The 24,292-nt window shown below is 45.8% G+C and overlaps 1 protein-coding gene across 1 annotated transcript; it reads right to left on the bottom strand.

Annotated features, from left to right (window-relative positions):
• Positions 1–3,491: 3,491 nt before the first annotated feature.
• LOC149857724 (endogenous retrovirus group 3 member 1 Env polyprotein-like) lies at positions 3,492–23,434 on the bottom strand. Its single transcript, XM_090063513.1, has 2 exons — positions 22,905–23,434; positions 3,492–7,303 (listed from the first exon to the last, which is right to left on the bottom strand). The coding sequence occupies exon 2, from the start codon at positions 6,890–6,892 to the stop codon at positions 5,177–5,179; it is 1,716 nt and encodes a 571-aa protein (XP_089919639.1). The 5' UTR covers positions 6,893–7,303; positions 22,905–23,434; the 3' UTR covers positions 3,492–5,176.
• Between the last annotated feature and the right edge of the window lie 858 nt (positions 23,435–24,292).

Raw genomic sequence — 24,292 nt, 5'->3', positions numbered from 1 at the left:
TTAGTTAAGAGATTTTGAATTCCTCCTGTTGAAGCTGTGGTTCTAACAAAGCAGGATCTATGTATCTATCCCCTTTACCTGTTGTTGCTAAAACAAGGCAATTCATAAACAAAGATTGATTTGGCAGCACTGGAATAAAGTGACATTTTTTATGTGCACTGCTTAGCAATGTTAACAGAGAACAAAGGAGTTATAGACAGACACGGGAGGCTGAGTTAAGGTTTTTGCAGTAAAACTTCAGTATAAAGCCAGGAGAAGCTCACACTATTTTCCTTTTTTCTGAAGCGGGTAGGAACATAAGAAAAATCACCACAGATGCCAACACAAAATTATATTTTCATTTTAATTATGTAATCACCATAATGAGAGTGGCATTCGCATTGAGGGGGTGGAACAGATGGCAAAGGCTTCATTTTACAACACTAATTAAAACAACTTTGGTTTGTGCTGTATCGGGGGCTTTGTTCAGCTCCAGCATGGACACTTGGTCCAAAGGAGAAACAGTTCCCAATGCATTTGGGACTTCTCCCCCACCCTAGAGATTCCTCTACACCCCTGTCAGAGCTCTCATGATCTTTCCATAAAAATAACAATGGCCCAAATGTTAGACTTTTACAGGAGTAGAAAGAAGTGCTGGGCACATCTACATGTGGAATTAGTGCACCTGAATAAACACCAGTGCAGTTTGTGCCAGAGTTCATTGCTCCCACTTGCAGAGTTTCCATGCTCACCTGGGACTGCAGCATGTTGAGCTGGGGCAGTGCAGCCCTGGCTGCCAGGAGGTCTGGGGGAGTCAGCCTGCCAGCTTGGAGCTGCTCTACCCCAGCTCAATGTGCTGTGGAGGGGCTGGTTGGGGCATGAGGGTGCTACAGTGCGGGGCTAGCTGGCAGGCAGCCCCCACACTGTAGCAGCCTTGTGCTCCAACCAGCCCAGTCACTGTCTACGTGTACATTGCGGCACACTGAAGATCTCTGCCGTAGGGTAGTATTTGTATTGGGTAGTACTATCCTATTGCAAAGTTAATTAATTTACTCTGGCCTAATAGCGCCACATGTGTAGATAGTGATACTTTACTGCTGAGCTAATTAGTCAACTTCAGTAAAGCACAAATGTAGATGCCCCCACTGGGAAGCTAGGAATTCAAGGGGCTAAAATTCCTAATTGTAACCCTGTGTGGACCTATGATTATTTTAAGATCATACCAGTAATATCTTTACACACAAGGGGAACCAACTAAGACACATTTACACCTTCCTGCTCCTAGAGCTGCTTTGGGTGCTGGAGAGGCCTCTACCACAATTCAAACAGTCCAGGAGGCTTGTCTAAATTAGACCCCTATAGGTCATACCACCATGAAGAAGCTGCATGGCATTGAGGCCTTGGCCATAGCACACAAAACTGCTCTTACACAGTAGGTAGTGAAGGTGTCCTTAGAGGACAGCCCCATAGCTGTGACCGTCAGGTATACATCAGAGGAATTTTCCCTTATCCAGCTACAAGGCTGATAGGGCCTATCTGCACTACTGCAGCCTTTTCACTTGTTGTAAAGGGGCCATAGCTGGGATGAGGATCCTGCTCAGAAAGTCTGGCACAGGTGAAGGGTAGAACCGTGGCTATCTTGGACATTGGCAAGGGAAATTTTATGGGTCAGTGATTCCCTTTGGGTGGAAAGGAAGAAAGACTTTCTAACTGGTTAATTCTATTTTTTAAGTGGCAGGTACAGAAACTTAAAGACCCAGGATAAGTTAGTGGGCAGAAGACTAGTCAAGAAAGCAGAGGTGCATAACTCTAATCATCACATGGCTCTGCAATTCCTCACATAGTATTACCTCTACAGGATGTGGTGTATATCTTTGCCACTGCACTTGCACACACAGTGTATGCAGATACATAGATCTGATATTTCAATAGTGCACATTACCACAGTCTTTGAATAACATTGCATGCAACGTGGTATAATATGGCATATGAATGGTATCAGATAAAATAATGCAACCTGTGTGTGATATGCTCCAAACATATCATATATATCCAGGGATGGATTCTCCATAGCTGGCAATTTTTAAAATTGGATCTTTTTCTAAATGTTATGCTCTAATTATGTTATGCTCTAATTAAATTAAGCCTACGCGTTTTATACAGGAAATCAGGCTACATATTTACAGTTATCCATTCTGGCCTTATAATCTATGATTCTTCACTTCTGACTAAGTGAAGCTTTTCCTAGTCATTCAACAGGAAGTTCTCTCTCCGTTGTGGTTCCTGTGCTCTACACATTCTAATTTCAAATCTTAAATGCACTGCAGACAGTTAATGAGTTGGGAATAGCCATCCCAGGATTGGCTGACTGAGTTACTTAGAAAGAAGGCTTTTCTTAAAGAGCAAAATGCCATTGGGCAAGCACATATGCCCTCTAAAAAACACCACGCAGGCACATAATGCATTGGGCAATAATATTCATAACTAGGAAGTCTGCCATCTACTTTTTTCCATGGGGCGTGGTTAGACAGCCAGGCACACTGAAAATGCTGTTAGCCTCTCCCACTACTTGCTCGCTTGTCACTGTTTCTTCTCCCACTCCAGTGTAGGACCCATGTTTGGAAGGATGCTGTGGGACTACATGCTAAAATCTATGAAGGCCACATTGCAATTCTGTGCAAACTTACCACACATTGCTCCCTGGGGGAGGAGGGAGAGAGGCAAGGCAGAACAGGGCAAGAAACAAGAAGGGAGGGATTGTGGGAAAAACTGTGTGTAAAAAAAGTGGAGAGGCAGAAATCTGGCAAGGTGGAGACAGCTAGGAGCTGGGGAACAGGAGCAGGAGGAGACCAGGAAAAATATAGGGATAGTATAGGTAAACGTTTGTATAACCAACCACTAGAGCACCCTTCCCTAGAGTATCTGGAAATAATCCTATTATTCCTTAGTGTCTGCATTCCTTTATGGCTTGCAGATGTCCATTTCCTTCAAGTGGCAGTTACTCAGTTAGCTTAAGTAGTAGAGCACTGTAGTGCTGTACTGTCAATCTGAACACCCCAACCCTACTCATGTCTCAAATGGGTGTCAGTGTGATCCCATGTGATAGAATTTTTAGTTAAGGTTTAAGAAAACTGTTAGGAAATGATGTAAAATGTATGTTAAAAGAATACTAAAATCAAGTTCTGAAGTTAGAAAAACACTTCAATACAGGTTGCCTGTCAACTCTCTGATGCCCACTTGAACTCAAAATATCGGCTTGAGACCCCCAACATATTGTCAGTTAACCACCGAGAAACACCACTGACATTGCTGCGCTGAATATGAATTAACTCAGTAGTTGGAGTAAGAGACTGCTAACTCATAGCTTTGAAGTCCACCCAGAAGCAGCTTACTAGCTGAAATGTGGACATCCCTGGGTTAAATAGATCATAATATTTTCTTGCAGAATGTATTAGTGCATGCACTACATGCCAGCAAAAGCCTGCTTTGGAGGAGAGAAAGATCACAAAAAATTAATTGTTTTCTATTTATTTTCTCTATCCTATACAGTGGTTAAGAGAAATGAAGAGAGCACATGGACAAGTTTACAAAAGTTAAGTACAAAATAATAAAGCATCATAACAGAAAATTAATCTAGCAAATTCATTTTAAAAAGAAAGGATGCATAAACATCAACTTCAGCGGAATTGCAAGGATTAATTTAGTTTGAATTCTATGAAGTACTTTCTGTGAAGTACTTTCAAAGCAGGAGCATACTATGAACAAATAAAAGTTAAAAAAAAGAGCAGTATCACCAATGCAAATGAGAGGCTCATATGGATTTTGATGAAAGTCAAAGCAAATGTATAACATGTGAATACAATGTGGAACTGATTATTAAATAGCATCAAACTATCTCTAGTTATGTACACACTTATCACCAGAGAATGAGAGGAGCTATAAACAGCCTTAAAGCTTGATGAACTATGTGGAGATTACCTTACCACTGAAATGCCCGTTTTTCATATTTATACAGTATCTTCCGTCTGAGACTTTCAAAAGGAACAACAATAGTGTTGTTTCTATCTGATTCTTAGATACCAGAGGGCTTAGAACAATTTAAATACCTACCCAGGCAGGAAAACTGAAGGCACATACTTGTAAAGCAATTTAGTTAAGCATATACAGTGAGAAAGTGTGAGGAATAGAACAAGGGATCGTGATACTCAGTGGCCTAGTTTAACCATGATGGAAAATTAAGGGTATGAACATGTGCAACTAAACAATTCAGAGCAAAGTAGTAAGCAAAAAATGGTATAGTCTACAATGGGGTGGAGGGGTGGGGAGGGGCACAAAATACAGCCTGTGGGCCATATCCATCTGCCAATTGATCCTATCCAGCCTGCCAGCCACTGCCGAAAGCCTGAGGAGAGAGGGCTGCGCCCTGCACTGCTCTGCTCTGTTGCAGCCAAGGCTGGAACAGGCTGCACAGCATGCAGACACCTCCACCCACCCCACCCCTATTCCTGTTGGTGTTGTGGCTGCGCAGACCTGGCACTGCGGCCACTGACAGCCAGGCCCACATGGGATGGGTCACAATGATGCTTAAAGCGGTTCGTTTCTCTGGAGGCCACCAAAATCACAGACACACACTCATTAGATGGCACAAAAGGTGTATTTGCAAATAGGGTCAGAGCAGAGTCAAAAACTCAGATTACTCTGAACCCACCAAGGAATTTTGCAGGCTGTATTTATCTTTTTCCTCCTGGGCACGTGTGCAGAAACAGGAACTCTTACAGCTCACTTCCGTTTCATACAAGCATACATGTGGTTACATCACTACATACATCGCAGGTATATTATAATTAACTACTTAAGTATGCAGGGCGGAGAGGTAAATATGCATCAGCTAATTAAGCATGCTCAGAGACTACTATAGGTCACCAAGAGTTTAAACCCCCCCCCTTTCAAGGACACAGTCAGTTGAATTCCAGCTTCTGTAATCTGCATGAGAAAGGCTAGGGAGAAGCTGGGGGAGAGTCTGCGATTTAGTATAAGAAAAGCTGTGGCAAGGCTGGGCAAGGAAAAAAGTCCTTGGCAGTGTTTCTTTCTTATCAGGTGCAAGATGCAAGCTGTGCATTTCTAACAATACTCCATTTCTAACAATATTCCATTTCTAACAATATTCCCCCCTCAAGATGCTTTCTGCTCCCCATTTTCATTTAGGCAGATCAAGATAATTACGAGGAATTTTTCTGAGTACCATGACTTTTGCTACAGTCTGCGCTTTGAGGGGGACTGCTGCAACTGTGGTGGTTATCAATCTAGTGAGACAGGGAGTAAGGCAAGGAATAAAAATCAAACCAGTCAGAGCACACAAAAATACAAACCCTACTTTCTTCCACCAGGGTCCTCCAAGTAGATTAGACCACCAGTCTTTATCCCATGTGTTTTCCCACATTTGTATTGGTACATGGGCTATTTTCCTAATCTCTTTGGCAATCTCTAAGACTGCTTTTCTGTTATCATCTATTTGGAGACAACAATTTGAAAGGTTGAACTTTCCGCAGACTCCGCCATCCTCTGCGAGTAAATAGTCTAAGGCCATTCGATTTTGGTATATGGCTTCTCTCATCTGAGAACTCTGTCGGGCCAGTAACTCGAGAGCAGTGGCGGTCTGGTTAGTAATTATTTCCAAGACTGCCTGCAACCTGATGATTCTATTTAGCATGTATATTGGTGTCCAGTATCCCCAACTCCCATCATTAGCCCATGTAGCTGGTCCATAATACTCAATAATCCTTTGAGGGGGCCACTCATCCTCCTTCCACTTTTGGGAGCCACCCTGTGTCAAACTTACATCAATACTTCTCTTGGTCCTTTTCCAATCATCATACAAAGAGACTCCCAACTTATTTCCAACCTCAGATGGTAGCAAAAAGAAAGCTGGTACAATTACCCCAATATAGCAGGTTCCTGTCCACCTTTGTGGCAGTACCGTATAGGCTCGCTTTCCGCAAATCCAATAATGTCCTTTTAAGGCCCTGTTCTCCCCTCCCAAGGCCAGGGGGTCACGGTTCCACCAGAAAAGAGGGGGATAGTATTTGTTGTCCCTATGCCCTAAAGGGCCGGTGTAATGGTCACTCGACTTAAGCTGACATCTCCATACGCCATCTTTATCCCTATACTCGCACTCGGTTATTTCATTTGTGTCATTTGAGGCACTCCAATATCTATTAAACCACGCCGTTGTGCCATTCGGGTGCGCCCATTGCCAATTATAGAAGTAAGGTATGAATCGTTCACTTCGGGTCTCATTATATGCCTGACATTTTGTAATGTTAGGATCGAAACGTGATACTCTTGCCCTTCTGACCTTTTTGAAGCAGGTGTCTTCATCATACAGGGATGATTGTGGAGTGGATGGGTTACATTTCATCCACGTGGAGTTTGGGAGCTTAACAGCAGTAGAATTCCATTGACCTGCGTACTTGCTGCAATTAAGGGCATAACAGGTAGTGCATGTTCGGACCCATTTCAATGTCCATGTACACTGGCTATGTCCCAAACTCCTCCCTGTACCATTATTGCTAATACAGTACTCTCCTAATGCCACTTGGGAAAGATCCCAGTTGCGGTTCTCATCCCATTCTTGACCAGTACTCTTAACATCTGCCTTATCACTTACCAACCATTTTGGGGCCAAAGGAAAAGCCCTCCAAGGCCACTGTTCTCCGGCCTCTCGGAGTCCCCCACAGGCCCAGCAGTTGGTAAGATTGAAGGTACCTGCAATTCTTTCCATCATGTCAACATACAAATTTGTCCCTGGGGGAGCAATTGGGGGAAGCGGGGATATAGGCTGGCGGCTAGGGCAGCTCAATCCTGCTTCTCTTACTACATAGATAACAACAAGGCATATTAAGATTCCCACCATATTCTCCCTTTCTTGAGATCAAATACAGCCTAAACTTTTTCTTTTTACTTTCTTGTCTAATTTTCTGAACTTTGATTAAGCCATCTCAGGCGCACTTGGAGATCACCAGTAGGTTCACAGCTCCACTTGCTGGCTTCTTGTTCCGAGGACGACTCAGCTTCCGGAGTGAGTTCGTCCTGGGAGTTGGTGTCCTCTGACGCTCGTGGATGTCGTTTCACATGGGTATGGTGTATCCAACGGTCATGGCTGGCAATCTTTACAGCGGTGTGGGTTGTTAGAAGTACCTGGAAAGGGCCACCCCACCTCTCAGTCAAAGGTTCCTTTTTCCACTGCTGCACCAAGACCCAGTCTCCCGGGCAGAAGTCATGTACCGGTACGTCTAAAGGCAGGCGCTGAAAGGAGGCTGCATACCTGTGAAGAGAAGACAAGACAGACTGCAAAGCAATAACGTACATATGAAGCTCGCTATTACCTCATTCAAAAGTTACATTTTCTCACATCCCAGGGGGTAAGACTCGAGGGGGCTTGCCAAACATAATTTCATATGGGGTTAATTTAATGCCCCGTCAGGGAGTGTTTCGAATGCAAGTAAGAGCTAGCAGCAATGCTTGAGGCCACTTAAGGCATGCTTCAATACAGATTTTGGTGAGTAGAGTCTTTAAGGTCCTATTCATGCGTTCCACTTGTCCTGAACTCTGTGGTCTCCATGGTGTGTGTAGTTTCCAAGTGATCTTGAGAGCTTGTGCGACTTCTTGAACTACCTTTCTCACAAAGTGTTGTCCTTGATCTGGCTGGATGGATTCAGGCAGAGAATACCGGGGAATGATCTCCTGCAACAAATACTTCACTACTGTAGCCGCAGTGGCAGTCCTGGTGGGCCATGCCTCGACCCAACCAGAGAGCTGGTCTACCATGACAAGTAAAAACCCATGATGTCTGGACCGTGGGAGCTCAGCAAAATCAATCTGCCATGCTTGTCCAGGGTATGCTGCCCAGGGTCTACCTCCCATTGGCACAGGGGGTTTCCTTCGAGGGTTTACTTTCTGGCATGTGATGCACCTGGTAGCAATACGCTGAGCTTCTACATATAGCCCTGGGGCTACTGCTTGGCGGATCACTAGATCACCCATAGTCAAGCCTCCCATATGGGTTCTTGCATGGAGCTGTTGCAGCACCTCCCGAAGCAATGGCCTGGGTATCATGACCTTTCCTCCCGGTACTATCCACCACCCCGGGAGTTCTTTTTTGCACAAGCTTTCTGTGCAAATTTATCTTCTTCAGGGGAACACTGCGGGACTAAATCCCGGACGTATGGCCATATGGCATGGGACAAGGCCTGCCTGGATACTTCCTCCACCAATAAATGCGGCTTCCTTTGCTGCCGCATCAGCCCTTGCATTTCCAAGCTTATGCTTTTCCTCAGCAGCCTTCCCATGGGCCCGCACATGAATGACTGCTACCTCTTTAGGCTGGTGGAGTGCCTCTAGTAGCTTGATAATCTGAGGGCCGTTAGCAATTTTATTCCCAGAAGCCATAATGAAACCCCTTTCTTTCCACAATAGTCCATGCGCATGGACCGTAGAAAAAGCATAGCGAGAATCAGTGTATACATTAACCCACTGGCCTGTCCCCAGCTGTAATGCTCGGGTGAGCGCAGTGAGTTCCGCAGCCTGTGCCGACCATGAGCTCGGCAATGACTCCCTCCATACTACCTTATCCAAGGTTACCACTGCACATCCTGTTCGTCTTTTTCCATCGATGACAGAGCTGGAGCCGTCTACGAAGTATTCAGTATCTGGGTCTTCAATTGGGTCCTCAGCAAGATCAGGCCGCACCTGTGTGGTTTGATTCAGGACCTCAAGGCAGTCATGCGTCGGTTTCCCTGGCTCCGGCAGCAAGGTTGCAGGGTTCAAGGCTGTAGTATGTTTGAAAGTAAGTCCTGGATTAGAGAGCAAAAATATCTCATACCATGATGGTCTGGAGGGGTTTCCTCCCTCAGTCCCTAGAATCTGGGGAACTCCATGTGGGGTGTGTATTTCCATATCCGCACCCATGACTATCTTCTGGCTTCTTCAACAACCACTGCTGTGGCTGCCACAGCCCGAAGACAGGCTGGCCACCTGAGTGCAACCGGATCTAGAACCTTTGAGTAATATCCCACGGGTCTCCAGGTTGGGCCCGATGGCTGTGTCAGCACCCCTGATGTGACCCCTTGATTCTCATGAACATACAGTCGATATGGCTTTTTACTATTTGGGATGGCCAGGGCAGGGGGCTGGGTTAATGCTGCTTTAAGCAGATCAAAGGCATGCTGCATTTCTTTATTCCATTTCCATTTAGTGAGACTCTCCTTAGTCAGTGAGTCATACAGCAGTCTGGCCTTCCCACCATAATCTGGTATCCATAGTCGACAGAACCCAGTTAGCCCTAGGAATGCCCGCAGCTCCTTGGGTGACTTAGGTGAGGTTAGACTTTGGATTGCCTGTATGCGATCTGCACTCAGGGCTCTGACTCCTTTTGAGAGCTTATATCCCAAAAATGTAACTTGAGGCTGAAATATTTGGGCTTTCTCTCTAGAGACTTTATATCCTTTTTCCCCTAGAGTGTTTAGCAGTGACCTGGTGGCTTCCTCGCAGAGTTGCAAGTTTGGGCTTGCAACTAGCAGGTCATCCACATACTGGAGGAGAGTCACTGCGGGGTGTGATCCCTTCCACTCCTCCAAGTCCTTCTGAAGGGCAAGTCCGAAAATATGGGGGGCTGCTATGAATCCTTGTGGAAGAACTGTCCACATGAGTTGGGCTTTATGGAAAGTATCTGGATCCTCCCATTCAAAAGCAAACAATTTTTGACTCTCTCGGTGAAGGGGAATGGAGAAGAAAGCATCTTTCAAATCTAGCACTGAAAATATTTCAGCTTCCCCCGGTACTTGTGTCAAAGTCGTGTGTGGGTTTAGGACTTCAGGATGGTCTGAAAGGACCTTCTTATTTACTGCTCGCAGGTCTTGGACCAGTCTGTATGAGACCCCATCTGCCTTCGGCACTCCAAGAATGGGGGTGTTGTAGGGTGAGGACCCTTCCACTAGCCATCCGCACCTCTTGTATTTCTCTATTAACGGCTTGAGTCCAGCTCTGGCCGCTCGGCTGAGTGGATACTGCTTTACCCGAACGGACCCCTCCCCATCCTTGAGTATGATCCTTACCGGGGAGACCGACTTAGCTCGTGCAGGGGTTCCATCAGCCCATACCGAAGGGTCTACTCCAGTCATGTGATCTTCAGAACTTACTACAGGGCGTCGGTCCTCCAGGAGAGCCATCTGATAGTTCGAGCTCTGCTTGACAGGTAGCTGGACCACCATCTGGTCGTCTCTGAAAAATATCTCAGCTTGCAATTTTGTGAGTAGGTCCTGCCCAAGTAGTGCAACCGGGCAACTTGGAGAATATTCAAAGGAGTGCTCAAGCAAATGGTCCCCCACTTCGGTGAGGAGTGGTTTACAAACAGGGAGTTGGGATTGCGTTCCCTCAATCCCTTCCACAAGTACATGCTGTTCACTAGTTCCTGCACAGGGGGGGTTTTCTGGAATCATTGAAAATGTAGCCCCAGTATCCACCAAGGCTTCAAAGTTTTTGCCACCAACTCTAATGGTTACCATGGGATCTTCTCGGGCTCCAACCCGAAGGGTAGTGGTCTTAGATCCCCGTCCCCTTCATTCTGTGTCCTCAACCTTTTCCTCTGCCCGCATGAGGTGACCTCTTGGTTCACCCTCTCTCTTCTCCTTTAACTTTGGGCATTCCCTCTTCCAGTGTCCTTTCTGCCTGCAGTAAGCACAAATGTCTGCTCCCACTCTTTCTCCTTTCCCTTTCTGCATCCCAGCCTTTCCAGGGTTACCTCCAGTTATAGCAGCTGCCAGCACTGCCATCTGTCGCTGAGCCTTTTTATCCTCCTTGCACTCCTGCATATGCTCACGATTCCCATATACCTTATATGCAATTTCCACCAGCTCTGAAATGGGTTTCCCAGCACCTCCCTTAGTTTTCTGTAACTTCTTACGAATATCAGCAGCGGATTGACCAATAAACAAAAGATTTACCATGCGTTGATTATCTGGGGCGTCTGGATCTAGGTCTGAAAACCTGCGGAATGCCTCATACAGCCTCCCGAGGAAAGCTGAGGGATCCTCTTCTCTTCCCTGTCTCACTTCATACAATTTAGACAGATTAGTAACCGGAGGCACTGCCTTCCCCATTGCTTTCACTATAATCCCCAGATACCGTGCACTCAGCTCTCTTCCTTCTGCAGTATGATTATCCCATCTCCGTTCCTCAACAGGGCAGGTATCACGCAAGGTACAACCAGCAGCTCCCTCCGCTTCTACCCTGGCTGCTGCAATGCACTCTGCCATCCCTCCTCTCCCTAATCTCCTCTCCTCCGGGGTCAGGAGGGTTTGAAGCATCATCTGGACATCAGCCCAAGTGGGTCGATGGGTTTGTCCAATAGATTGAAACAGGTCCCTCATCTTTTCAGGGTCTTCACGAAAAGAGGGGCTCTGATTCTTTCAGTTAAATAAATCTGAAGTACTAAATGGGGTGTAGACAAAAGTTGCATTGCCCCCCCCTCCGATAACCTCTCGCATTGGGCAATTCAGCACCGGCTGTGATTCTACAGTCTTGCGCAAATAATAGCCCTTATTCCCTGATTCAGATGGGGCACTTGGCTGAGGCTCACGCTCTGAATCATTAGGTATGCTTTGATATGCCGGTGGTGGTTTCCCTGAGGGAGGGAGCGGTGGTGCAGAGGGACTGGATCCTGAGGAGGTGTCTGATTCATCCTCGCTACCTGACAGGGTGACTGGAGAGCGGGTCCGATACTCAGCCAATTCAGAATTCCCCCCCCCATTAGACTCAGGGAGTACAGGCGGTCCTCCTCGAGTCTTTCCTTTAACAACCATCACATGAGATTTTACTAAGCATTTCTTAATCCAAGATGGCTGATTTTGAACCACCCACAACCAACAATCGATATAAGGAAATTGATTCCAATATCCGTTCTGCATAACTATTTCATGGATAGCTATCACTTCTTTTACTACAAAGGATCCTTTTGGGGTCCAGTGGACCCCAAATGTTGGCCACTCAAGTTGACAAAACTTAATTAAATCACCCTTTTTCATCTTCACTCCATAATCTGCCTGCTTTCCAAATTTACTGAAGTTTTGTAATATATAACTTAAAGGCGTATCCGAGTTTTCTACACGGGAGCGACCCGCACCCATATGCCCACAAAAGTGCGTCCAACGCACACCAAATACCAAAAAATCCTAGTTACAGACGGTTCGCATATACCAGGCCGAAAATTTCCCAGTATTAAACCAAATCGAACGCGTCTTTGTTCCTGGATCCAGACCAAATTGGGCAAGGGAATTCATATACTCACTCAGATACCCCAGAGATCTCAATCAGAATGCCGGAATGTGTGTCTGGCGTCCTCAGAAACCAAAAATTTTGCACAGGAGCCTTTAATCTCTTGGGTACCCCGACTCACGTCTCAAACCCCCTGGGTGAGCCCAAAAAGGTGGCTTGGTGCGCACTCCCCATGGTGGCAGAGACGATCTTGTCATTGAGCCCTGAGGTGATCCAGAGACGTCCCATCTGGGGTGCCAAATTGATGCTTAAAGCGGTTCGTTTCTCTGGAGGCCACCAAAATCACAGACACACACTCATTAGATGGCACAAAAGGTGTATTTGCAAATAGGGTCAGAGCAGAGTCAAAAACTCAGATTACTCTGAACCCACCAAGGAATTTTGCAGGCTGTATTTATCTTTTTCCTCCTGGGCACGTGTGCAGAAACAGGAACTCTTACAGCTCACTTCCGTTTCATACAAGCATACATGTGGTTACATCACTACATACATCGCAGGTATATTATAATTAACTACTTAAGTATGCAGGGCGGAGAGGTAAATATGCATCAGCTAATTAAGCATGCTCAGAGACTACTATAGGTCACCAAGAGTTTAACCCCCCCCCCTTTCAAGGACACAGTCAGTTGAATTCCAGCTTCTGTAATCTGCATGAGAAAGGCTAGGGAGAAGCTGGGGGAGAGTCTGCGATTTAGTATAAGAAAAGCTGTGGCAAGGCTGGGCAAGGAAAAAAGTCCTTGGCAGTGTTTCTTTCTTATCAGGTGCAAGATGCAAGCTGTGCATTTCTAACAATACTCCATTTCTAACAATATTCCATTTCTAACACAAACACCTGCTGCAGTGAGTTGCTGCCACCGTGGCACCACTAGGAGATGAGCTGGTACTGGCTGCAGTGGGGGTTGTGGGGGGCTCGGCCTGGAGCAGCCACTCCCAACTTTCCTCCAAGGTGGGTGGGTGAGCAGGTGGAATGGCTACTCAGCACACTGCATCGTGCCTTGTCCCGTGCAGGTCTGGCTGCTGGCTGCCATGGTGCCAGGACTGTACAGTGCCAACAGGAAACTGGTGGGGGGGAGGGGAAAGGATGGATGCTGGGGGACAGAGGAGTCTGTGTGTTGCACGGCCCAGCCCCAGCTGTGGCAGAGCAGAGGAGAGCAGTGTGGGGTGCAGCCCTCCCTCCTTAGGCTCCGGGCAGCAGCTGGTGGGTCAGATAGGATCAGCTGATATCTCCTTGGTCCCCACCCCCCTGGCGCTCAACAAGTCACCAAAGCTCTAAGTGGCCTTCTAGCCCAAATAATTGCTCACCCTAGGTCTACAAGTACAGGTGGGAGAGATGAGAACAGGCAAAATATCTGAAAGCAAGTCTGAAAGGTTAACCCCCTTTGAGTAGATGGTAGCCAACAACACAGATATAATTCGAGACACCAAACAACAGATCCCTGTGAAACACTCTCTGTGGCTCTTTCCTGTGTACCCACCTCTCTACAGTTGGTGGGAGTTTCGACTGTAGCAGACATCACCACCCCAAGCCAGGCAGCTTGCTGGCTCTTTTTGTGTGGTTACATTCTAGAAGCTTTTCACTGCAAGCAGCAGCCCTGGAGGTCTTTTTTACTCTTCCCTAGTCCATCTCCCCATGACATCTCAACTAATGTATTGTGTAGCTTCATATCTTCCTGTGAGCTCTTGGAAGCTTGGCTCCATTTTCACTAGCTACCAGCTTTTGTGCATGTCAGAGATGCGTACATGGATCACTGATGCATTCCAAGCTCCAGTAGTTTTATTTATTGCTGGATGTATGCTAGTCAGCTCCCAATCTCCCTGCCATAGAGCAACCCTGGGAGGTCTAAAAGACATTAAATATTCCCATGGGACAGTCACTGAAAACTGAGTTCTAGTAGATTTTTAACTGAGGAGTGCAAAATGGAGTGATTCTCTCCCACTTATGAAGTAATATAGTGCATAAATTTTTAGAGTGGCACAAGAAGCTACAGTTATCTATAATGGGATTAAATTGAGAATGGCAACATAAAAGCTGAATTGCAGGAAATACTTCCTGACAGTAAGATCTATTAGTCTATGAAGCAGTCTCCCAAAGGAAGCAATGGGAGGATACAGAGTGCTTTGGCAGAGCTAATATTAAGTGCTCCAAGTGAGGCGACTCCTAGAGAGTGTCTAAAGGACAGCGCATTCAGCTATACAGAACACTCACCATTAGCTTACTAATGCACATCCTGGCTCAGCTGATTGCTTTTAGAGAAGAGCTCATTGATTTTAAATTTAATTAAAAACCAAAATGTTAGAAAATAATTTTTTGAGGGTGCACACACTTATGCAATATATCCTTCCACTATAAAGCAAACTAGCAAGATGGGAGAAAACAAAATCGGGGAAGCTTAAGAGCACTTCTTCCACTGGTATTTTCAATAGATTTTCTCATTCACTTTTTCCAAACTAGATTAAGAAAGGTTCCTCAAGTCTTTGAATGCTTAATCTTACCTAGCTCTTTGCTTCTCTATCTAGACTTTCCAAACAAAAACTACATTACAGTAAGTTAAATTTGACAATGCATATTACTAATATCAGGGTAAATAATGTAACAGGATGCTGTAATTATCTCAAAAGCAAGCATGACAAAACTAGGATGGTTAGAATTAAGGTTAAACTAAAAAAAATAAGCATATTAAAGAAATATATGCACATTTAAGATAGTTAAGACCTCACACAGTGCTAACCCTCAAGAAAGAAGTGCAGATAGCATGCCACATGTTCAATCAATCAATCATACAATAAAAATGGCAAACCAGCCACAAAGATGAAACATGGAACTTTGTGGCTGGCTTACATAGTACTTTAATTTGAATAAGTTACATGGAGCTTCCTGACCCCTACTCCCAGCACATGTCTAGCCAGCTGTACATGCAACACATATAGGTTCCCAGCTGCCTATATTGAGCAGACACATCATGGGATCTGAAGAACTTTATCCCAGATCCCAACTGCCATACTTCCTACCATACTAGATCCTGGATGTCTAGCATGGTAGGATGACCTTTTTTGGGGGATCTAGAATAAAACTCCTCAGATCCTATCGCATGATTAATGTCTGCCAGGGGCCCAGACAAAATCTAGATTAATTTGTTTTTAAAGACACTGATATAGGACTACAAACATTTAAATACCTTAATTGTAACCAGTATACTATACATCACTACAGGGTAAAGTAAAAGTCTTTTGGGTTCCTTAACAGTGTAACATATTGGAACTTAAGTATAACCTTCATTCTGAATTTTCTGGGTTTTCAACATTTGCTTTTGGAACAATTTCAACAGCCCTATTGTTGTTGGGTTTTTGTTTTTTTACCCTTTGTTGCTGATGTATACTTCCAGTTTTAATTTCATTTAACATTATCTTGTCTTGGAATTACCTTAGCTTTTAAAAGTCATTAACAAAATAATGCATGGACACTAAACAAGACACACAATGAAAATCCTAATACATACCACATGATATTTCTAACATTTTGAAGGAATGAGTGCATGCCAAGACATTTCTTAAGGCCAGCTTTGCTGACATGCTACAGCACCTGCAGTGCGTTAGTGAATTTGGTCCTTCCCTTATTTGCAAATGTTATTGGTTTAGAAGGTAGTATTAATGGTGACCATTAATGAAGGGAGGGCAAGCAGAGATAATCCCACACTCCCTCTGCTTTCCTTTCTCACCTTCTCCAGTATGACATAGCAGTACCCAAGGGATCCTTTCAAGCACTGATGTGTGAACTAGTATGCAAACAGAACCTCTAAGTAGTAATTATTGGACCAGTTAATCTGTCAAAGAAAACAAGTGTCCAATCTTCCCCATACCAAAGTCATTCCAACAAATGGAGAGTTGCATACTATTGAGAAAAAGGGTTGAGACTGACTGAATTACCTCTGATATCACAATGACCCCACTTTAATTTACCTGAGCCTGTCTATAGACTAAATAGAAAATAACAAGAAGATCCATCATTAAAAACTTAGCTTAAGTATATCTTTTTTTTTCAGGCATAAGCTTTGTGTAAGATTTCAATTGTCTTTAATTATATACAAAGTATGAAGATTCTTTTATTCCATTGTTAATCTAGTCTCTTCTTTTTTACCCAAACTGATGGAGGATCCTACTTTCTTTGAGGACCCAGTTTTTAATTCAAGAAATAATTAAGGGGTTTATTTGTAAATGCTCAAAAAATATCATTCTGTACCTCAGATAGTGTCATACATCTGTGGAAGATGTGTTGTCTTTCCTCAATATGAAATTAAGAGGCTAAACCCATGCTCTGAGTGAACATGGGATTCAGCCTGATCTACTGAGTCACAATCAATGACCCCATAAGAAAGGAGTGCCCATTTCTGGAACCCTACCTCAAACAAGGAGCAAGGTAAGATTCAAAGTTGGATTTGGAGGGGAAGGTAGGTGACATCTAGAGCTAAGAGGGACCGCTGAAAGATAACCAACAGCTTTGAAACAGAGTATGAGCCGAACACTCCAGGTTTTAAACCAAACTTTAATTAATAGCTGGAAAAAATTTGGTCCGATGGCAAGTTATCACCCTACCTGCCATCTGTGGGGTTTCCTGAAAAAGAAGGAAAACCTCTGAAGCTTTCCCTGTTGCCAGAAACAGGATATTGAACTGGTTTGGCAATGTTTTAGAATGCATTACAGAACCCAGTTCTAGCTGTTGGGTGGAAACTACTGGGTTGTTTCTGTCTACCTTTTATGAAAAAGCATTGATGCCAGGATCACTGTCCTCACTAGTAGTCTTAGCACAACACTCCATGCAGGCAGGAAGGTATTAGTGTTGTAGGGAAACATTTTCCATTCAAGATTCCAGTAACATACTGAAAGGCAGGAAAAAAAAATGAAAGCAACTCTGGTCGTGAGTGCTTTTTTAATAGCCTTTGCCAGTGGGTGCTGCCAAAAGCCTTTTCAGAACATTTTTTAATAGTTCTTTTTGCCAAAAGGTAACAGGGGGCCCTCTAGAGGCAGGAAATACAGAGACCTTTCATAAACCTCTAGGAATGTACACATGTCTTGCATACCAAAGGCCTTGTTCTGCTGCCTCAGGAAATGAATAGCTTCCATTGACTTTTATAGGGCCCAGAAGCTCTTGATTGTATTCCGCTTCACTCAAGTCTTCCGATTTGCTTAATGACAACTGTTCTGCAGTCACAGCTAGGAACACTGAAGTAATTAATTAAAGATAACCAGACGTTAGGAATACAATTCATCTCACATGAATCTTGCAACAAACTAACCCTCAACCTTGGTAATAAAAATGGATTCTTAGCTCTTTTTCGATTGGGTGATATCCTAGTCTGGTGAAGTTTGTGGGAGTCAAAACTCCTCCTCTGGGTGATTTATGTTTTTTGAGTCACTGATATTCATGAAGAGCTTTGAGATGCTCAGAGTGAAGTGCCAATTATTACATGTTGGCATTTTTTAAATTCTCTTTACTAAGACTGCAATAGAATAATATGATGTGGCTGAAAAATCGGACGCTGCTAAGTACAAAGTGGAAACTCAGGGCTCTTGCAGTGAAAACAAACAATCAATATGCACAGAAAGATCACGCTGAGTAGAAGTGACGGGAGTGTAGGCTATCCCATGTAACTGTTTCCTAAAGGTATTTACTATGCAGCCCAGGGAGTGAGTTGGAAAATATCTCCTTTTACATGACAGTAGAATCTATTTCAAGATCAGGAAGACAAAATATCAAACTTCATGCCCAAATACTGTAGCTAATCTGCTCCATTAGGAAGTGGTTAAAATCTTGTTGGCATATACAAAAAAAAGGCAGTGACATTTTTTCCTGAAGGGAAAAAGGAACCATGCACCCTGGTATAAGATGACCAAAACTATTTTTTCCAAGCCATTCACAACACTTCTTTCCAAGCGCTGTTTCTTGTTTGAAATTTAAACAACAGCTGTACCATTTTAACTAATATCTTCCTTGCCCTAATGAATAATTAAATTCTCTCCAGTCAGCTCTGCCCACTGACATGACAAACCCCAAATTCAGTTCTAGTAAATAACAACCTTCAAAATGATTTGACAGTTTAATGAAAAGTAGTCAGCCACAGTGCAAAAGGTAGAAACATTTGAAGACCTTTTTTGAAGACATCTTGAGTCCAGACACTGGAACGTAGACTGCCAATTAAGAGATCCATTAAGAATTTTGAGTATAGCCCCAGCAATTGGACAGTTGATGTCGAGTTATCTCTGTCAGTGACATGACACCCAAGGAACCTTCCACTTGATATGATCCTAAATAAATCACTCATATTAAAGCATATTATTGGGGATGATTGTAATCCCTGCAAATTAAACCAGAACCGTCTGTGTGACTATCCATCACAGCGTTTGCTGAAAGACCTTTTCCCTAATCTGTAAATGGGAAAATAAGAGATCTGAGGGTACTTTGTCTATGGGAAGATCAAACAACATGATTATTTGTTAGCATCTTGATCAGGACAAAAGGTAAGGTGGATCATATTACACTGCCTTGGGCAACGTGCCCATGTAAAGTGCTGGAATAAGTCAGCAGAGCTGCCCACATTTGACTACACATTGTTTTGTTTCAAAACTCACTATGTTTTCTTTGATAAGGAGACTTTGTTGCTTGCTTGAGTTTTTCAGAGCTGCAAACTGATTGCAGGGTGAAAGGTTAGCTGTGGGCCATGGTTTTGCTAGTTATAGTTACCACTTGTCCGGGAAAAGCTGTCAAACCCGGGAAGCTAGCACACTCTGTTAAAATCAAAAATGACTGTTTGCACCCTGGCCAGCTGCAAAGCCAGATTAGCTGCGAGAACAGAAGCCAGTCACCAGTAAGAAATAAGAGCACTGAGATCCAGGGCTGCTGTTCTTGAGGTCCATGTCTGGCTGCAGCAATGGGCTCAGAGCAGTGCAGGGGAAGATGGACCCCTCTGGAAAAACATGCGTCTAACATGGCATGCTGTTGCCTATGAAAACTTAGGCTTCTCTGAACCAGTTAGTTGATAAGATGCAATTCTGCCTTGCCTTCTTAAGTTTTATAGATGCACACTCTGTTCCATCATCCAAGTCACTGAGCTAAACAGTTGATAACTATGATCCGAGTGGCTTTTCAACTACTTGTACAGCCACCTGAACCTTCCAGACATCTGCTGGGAAGAGCAATCAGCCAAGTCTGACCGCTCACGTAGATTCCTAGCCAGAATGCAGGACCTCCATCTGAGCCAGGAGGTGCACAGCCCCACCACGGGAGATGCCTTGTTGGACCTGGTGCTGGCCACCGGCGATGACCTGGTGAGGGGTCTGCGGGTGCTCGACCACCTGGGTGACAGCGATCATTGCCTGCTGGGATTCACCATCCAGTGCAAGGTGGTAAAGGCCTGCAGCAAGGCAGCAGCCCTAGATTTCAGGAGGGCGGACTTCAATGAGCTAAGGGGAATAGCTGGGGAAGCACTGAGGTCCCGGAGGGGAGGGGAGCCAGGTGTCCAAGAAGAGTGGTCGCTCCTTAACGATACGATCCTCCAAGCCCAAAGGGAGGTAATCCCAACACGGATCAAAAGGAGCAAGAGGGCGCAAAAGCCCCCATGGCTCACCAAAAGCATCTGGGAATGTCTCCTAGCTAAAAGGGAGGTGCACACCCAATGGAAGGGAGGGGCCATCACCAGGGAGGACTACACTGCGGTTGCTGGGGAATGCAGGGGGGCAGTCAGGAAAACCAAGGCAGAGATGGGACTGGGACTAGCTTCCTAGATCAAGGACAACAAGAAGTCCTTTTTTAAATAAAAAGAGGGCAAAAAGAAGGTTCTGGGTAACGTGGGGCCCCTGCAAGACACGCTAGGAAATTAGGTCATCACACTAGATGACAAAGCTAACATATTTAATGATTTCTTTGCCTCCATTTTCCTGAGCAGGGACTGGAACAGTCCCCCCCCCGCCTTTGGGCCCCCCTTACACACCAGGGGAGGCACACCCAGGCCAAGAGTTTGTGAGGAACTAGTCAGGGAACGTCTGGAGGGACTGGACGTATTTAAATCAGCTGGTCTGGACGATCTCCACCCCCGAGAGCTGAGGGAATTGGCTGAGGTGATTGCGGGACCCCTGGCACGGCTGTACGAGCACTCGTGGGGCTCTGATGTGGTGCCAGAGGACTGGAAGAGGGCCAATGTGGTTCCCATCTTCAAAAAGGGGAGGAAGGAGGACCCGGGAAACTATAGGCCAGTTAGTCTTACCTCAATCCTGGGCAAGCTTTTTGAGATAATTATTCTGTCCACAAGGGGCCAGTGGGGGAGATTATGCTTAGGGGCAACCAACACGGGTTCATTAGAGGCAGGTCCTGTCAGACCAACCTGGTGGCCTTCTACGACCAGGTCACCAAATCCTCAGACGCAGGGGTAGCAGTGGACATCGTCTTCCTGGACTTCCGGAAGAACTTAGACACTGTCTCTCACCCCGTTCTCATTAAGAAACTGGGGGACTGTGGTGTCGGCACCCACACAGTCAAATGGGTCACCAACTGGCTGGAGGGCCGCACCCAGAGAGTGGTGGATGGGTCATTTTTGACCTGGAGGGATGTGGGCAGTGGGGTCCCCCAGGGCTCGGTCCTTGGGCCCACACTGTTCAACATCTTCATCAGTGACTTGGACGAGGGGGTAAAAAGCACCTTGTTCAAATTTGCTGATGACACTAAGATGTGGGGGGATGTGGGCACATTAGAAGGGAGGAATAGGCTGCAATTGAACCTAGACAGCTTATAGGGGTGGGCGGACAAGAATAGGATGGGATTCAACACTGACAAATGCAAGGTGCTGCACCTGGGGAGGAAGAACCAGCAGCATACCTACAGGCTGGGGAACTCCCTTCTCGTCAGTGCAGAGGTAGAAAAAGATCTTGGAGTCATCATTGACTCCAAGATGAACATGGGCTGGCAGCGTGGGGATGCAGTCAGGAAGGCCAACCGGACCTTGTCACGCATCCACTGATGCATCTCGAGCAGGTCCAAAGAGGTGATCTTCCCCCTCTATGTGATGCTGGTCAGGCCACAGCTGGAGTACTGCGTCCAGTTCTGGGCGCCGCACTTCAGGAGGGAAGTGGACAACATGAAGAGGGTCCAGAGGAGGGCCACCCGCACGATCAGGGGGCAGCAGGGCAGGACCTACAAGGAGAGGTTACGGGACCTGAACCTGTTCAGCCTCCACAAGAGAAGGCTGAGGGGGGATCCAGTGGCCTGTTACAAACTAGTCAGGGGGGACCAGCAGGCACTGGGGAAGTCCCTGTTCCCCTGAGCACTGCCAGGAGTGACCAGGAATAACGGTCACAAGCTGGCAGAGGGTAGATTCAGGTTAGACATCAGGAGGCGCTACTTCACGGTCAGGGCAGCTAGGGTCTGGAACCAACTTCCAAGGGAAGTGGTGCTGGCCCCTACCCTAGGGGTCTTTAAGAGGAGGCTAGATATACGCCTTGCTGGGGTTGTTTGACCCCAGTACTCTTTCCTCCCATGGCAGGGGGTCGGACTTGACGATCTGCTCAGGTCCCTTCTTACCCTAGAAACTATGAAACCTGATGGTAATTTCTTTTAGACCACATTTTCTAGTTTGCTGTTGAGAATACCATGGGTCAGCTCCAAGAACCTAACCAAAGCTAAGACAGATAACATCTATTGCTTCCTCTTATCCACTGTCTGCTGGCTTGTCCAAGAAGGAAATTAGATTGACAATGCCTGTAGTAGATATTCCAAGTTTTTCTCTCTCTCCCCTTATCCTTCTTTCTTTTCTCATGCCCTTGTGACAAGGCATTTAGCAGAATATGCACATTTGTTGAAATCTGACTAGGCTGTGCTGCGAGCACTTTTGCTATGGCCTCAAACTTGCAAACTCTGGGCTATCAATTTAGCACCCACACCACCCCAGCCCCTTCTCTCTTTATAATTATTTAGGTGCTTGTAAATTCACGGTGTGCTCTGGTATCATTCGAGGTCAGAAGATTACCGAGCCTAGCTATAGTTCACAGGGGAGTGACTGTGTCCTCTTCCTCCTCTCCTACCCCATTAAAGATGGAATCTATATTTGCTGTTCTCGAGTCCTCTGGAATCTCTGCTATTCTCACGTGGTTCTTAACAATAAATCCCAATTGTTCAGATATTGCTTTGACCAGATCCTTAGGTACTTCATGTCACAAACCCAACCACAGGAGGCCCCTAGTCTGAGCCCTGAGTTTCTCCCTCTGGTGCTGTCACTTGCACCAAGGTACAGACTGCGGGTGCCCTGAGGTAGCTCCTTACCCCAGTGAACCTCAGCTCCACTGCCATTGTACCAGACCCTGCAGCTGCAATGCAGGAATCAATGTGCCCCAAGCGGCTGCCTCATTGGTTATGAAAGAATTTTTTTTAGGCCCCCCTCTCTGTAGAGAGGGCTAGCCTGGAATATTACGTGCCTAGAAATCACTTCTTCCACCTGCAATCAGTAAGCGGCCAAACAACAAAAAAAGGTTTATTACACAGGATACAAGGATGACATGAGCAAAACTGACTATAGATTTAGAGATAGAAAAGGAAAACAAGAAGAGGTCCTTACCCTGTCATCTAGATAGACTGTAGCTGTCCTGAGAGTCTTGCCAGCATCACCAGAAGTCAAGCCTCCTGCTGATTTCTGCCAGCCCTGGCCATTGGAGTGTCTCTGACCCTTTGCAGCCTGCAGCTATCTGTCTGACTCCTTCCAACCATCTGCCTCCCCAACCCCAGTCCTCTCTAGAAGGTTCTGGTTTGCCCGAGGTACCTGGCATACCTTTGGCTGGATGGGCCATTCTTCAGATGCCTTTGCTGCAACAGAGTTGATTTCCCCTTTACAGGCAGACAATGCCTTGGGCCCAACCCATTCTGCCTGTATCTGGGTGTGGAAATTCTTCTTGTCCTGCAGTCACAGTAGCAAGAGAAATTTAGCCATTCTGCCCATTCCCTTTCCTTGACTAAAGCCATAAAGACAAATGCAGACAGCATAATGTAAATTATATAGTGATAACAGTAACAAATTGATACAGGATAATGTTGAATTTCCAATGAGACTGCATGTGTCATATCAGTACAGTAAAATACAGGAAAACATTCATGACACACTGCAAACTTCCAAAATGTAACAGGGCTCATGACAGTTCAGAGTGAATTTCACTAGGCCCCATGAACTTGAAAAGATCTTTTCATTCTCTAACTCGGGCTTGTCCAACATGCAGCCCACCAAGGCATTTTCTGTGGCCCACGGTGCTGCGATGGGAAACTAAAGTAAACATGGTTTACTTTCATTCCTGGGGGGCCACGCGGGGTGGCCCCAGGCTCGGGCACAGCCTGCACTTGCTGAACCCCAAGGTGCCGCCTGGCCCCGGCCCTCGCTCTGGCTCCCTCCAGCCCCGCATGGCGATGCGGGCCCACGGAGGTGGTACGGAGGCCAGGCTCACCCTCATCGTCTGCCTCTGCCGCCTTCTACCCAGTAGGGCCAGGCCAAGTCGGGGTCGGGGCGGGAAGACTGTGCCTCCCCCGAGGCCAGGCTGGTGACTGTGGGCTCCCGGCACCTGTGTGCATGTGGGGGGTCCCTGCCTTTCACAGTCCCGACCCGGTGTCCCTCACTGCTCCTACCTCCAGACCCCAGTGCCCCGGTGCGTGGGGGGGCCCCAAGTAGCCCCTTGCAGGCTGGAACTCTGCCAGCCCACAAGAGAAAAGCCAGTTATATGTTTTTCTCCTTTAAAGGAGAACCCACTTTAAAATTTGCTCTTGACCCTTTCATATATTCTTGAGACCTTCGTTGGTGTCAAAGGTCATGTGACATCACTTCCTGATGACACCACTTCCTGTGAGGTCTTTGAATATGGCTTGCCAGCCCTTTGGGTGATAAGTTCATGATCTGGCCCCACATTCAGAAAGGTTGGACACCCCTTGCTCTAATTTATTCTTTCCCTTTTCTGGTGTGGGTTC

Source organism: Crocodylus siamensis, chromosome 9 (genome assembly GCF_052110815.1).
Source record: "Crocodylus siamensis isolate JL-2025a chromosome 9, ASM5211081v1, whole genome shotgun sequence".
In the NCBI taxonomy this organism is placed as follows: domain Eukaryota; kingdom Metazoa; phylum Chordata; order Crocodylia; family Crocodylidae; genus Crocodylus; species Crocodylus siamensis.
The sequence above is the reverse complement of the archived record's forward strand: the minus strand, read 5'-3'. Positions and strand labels throughout refer to the sequence as shown.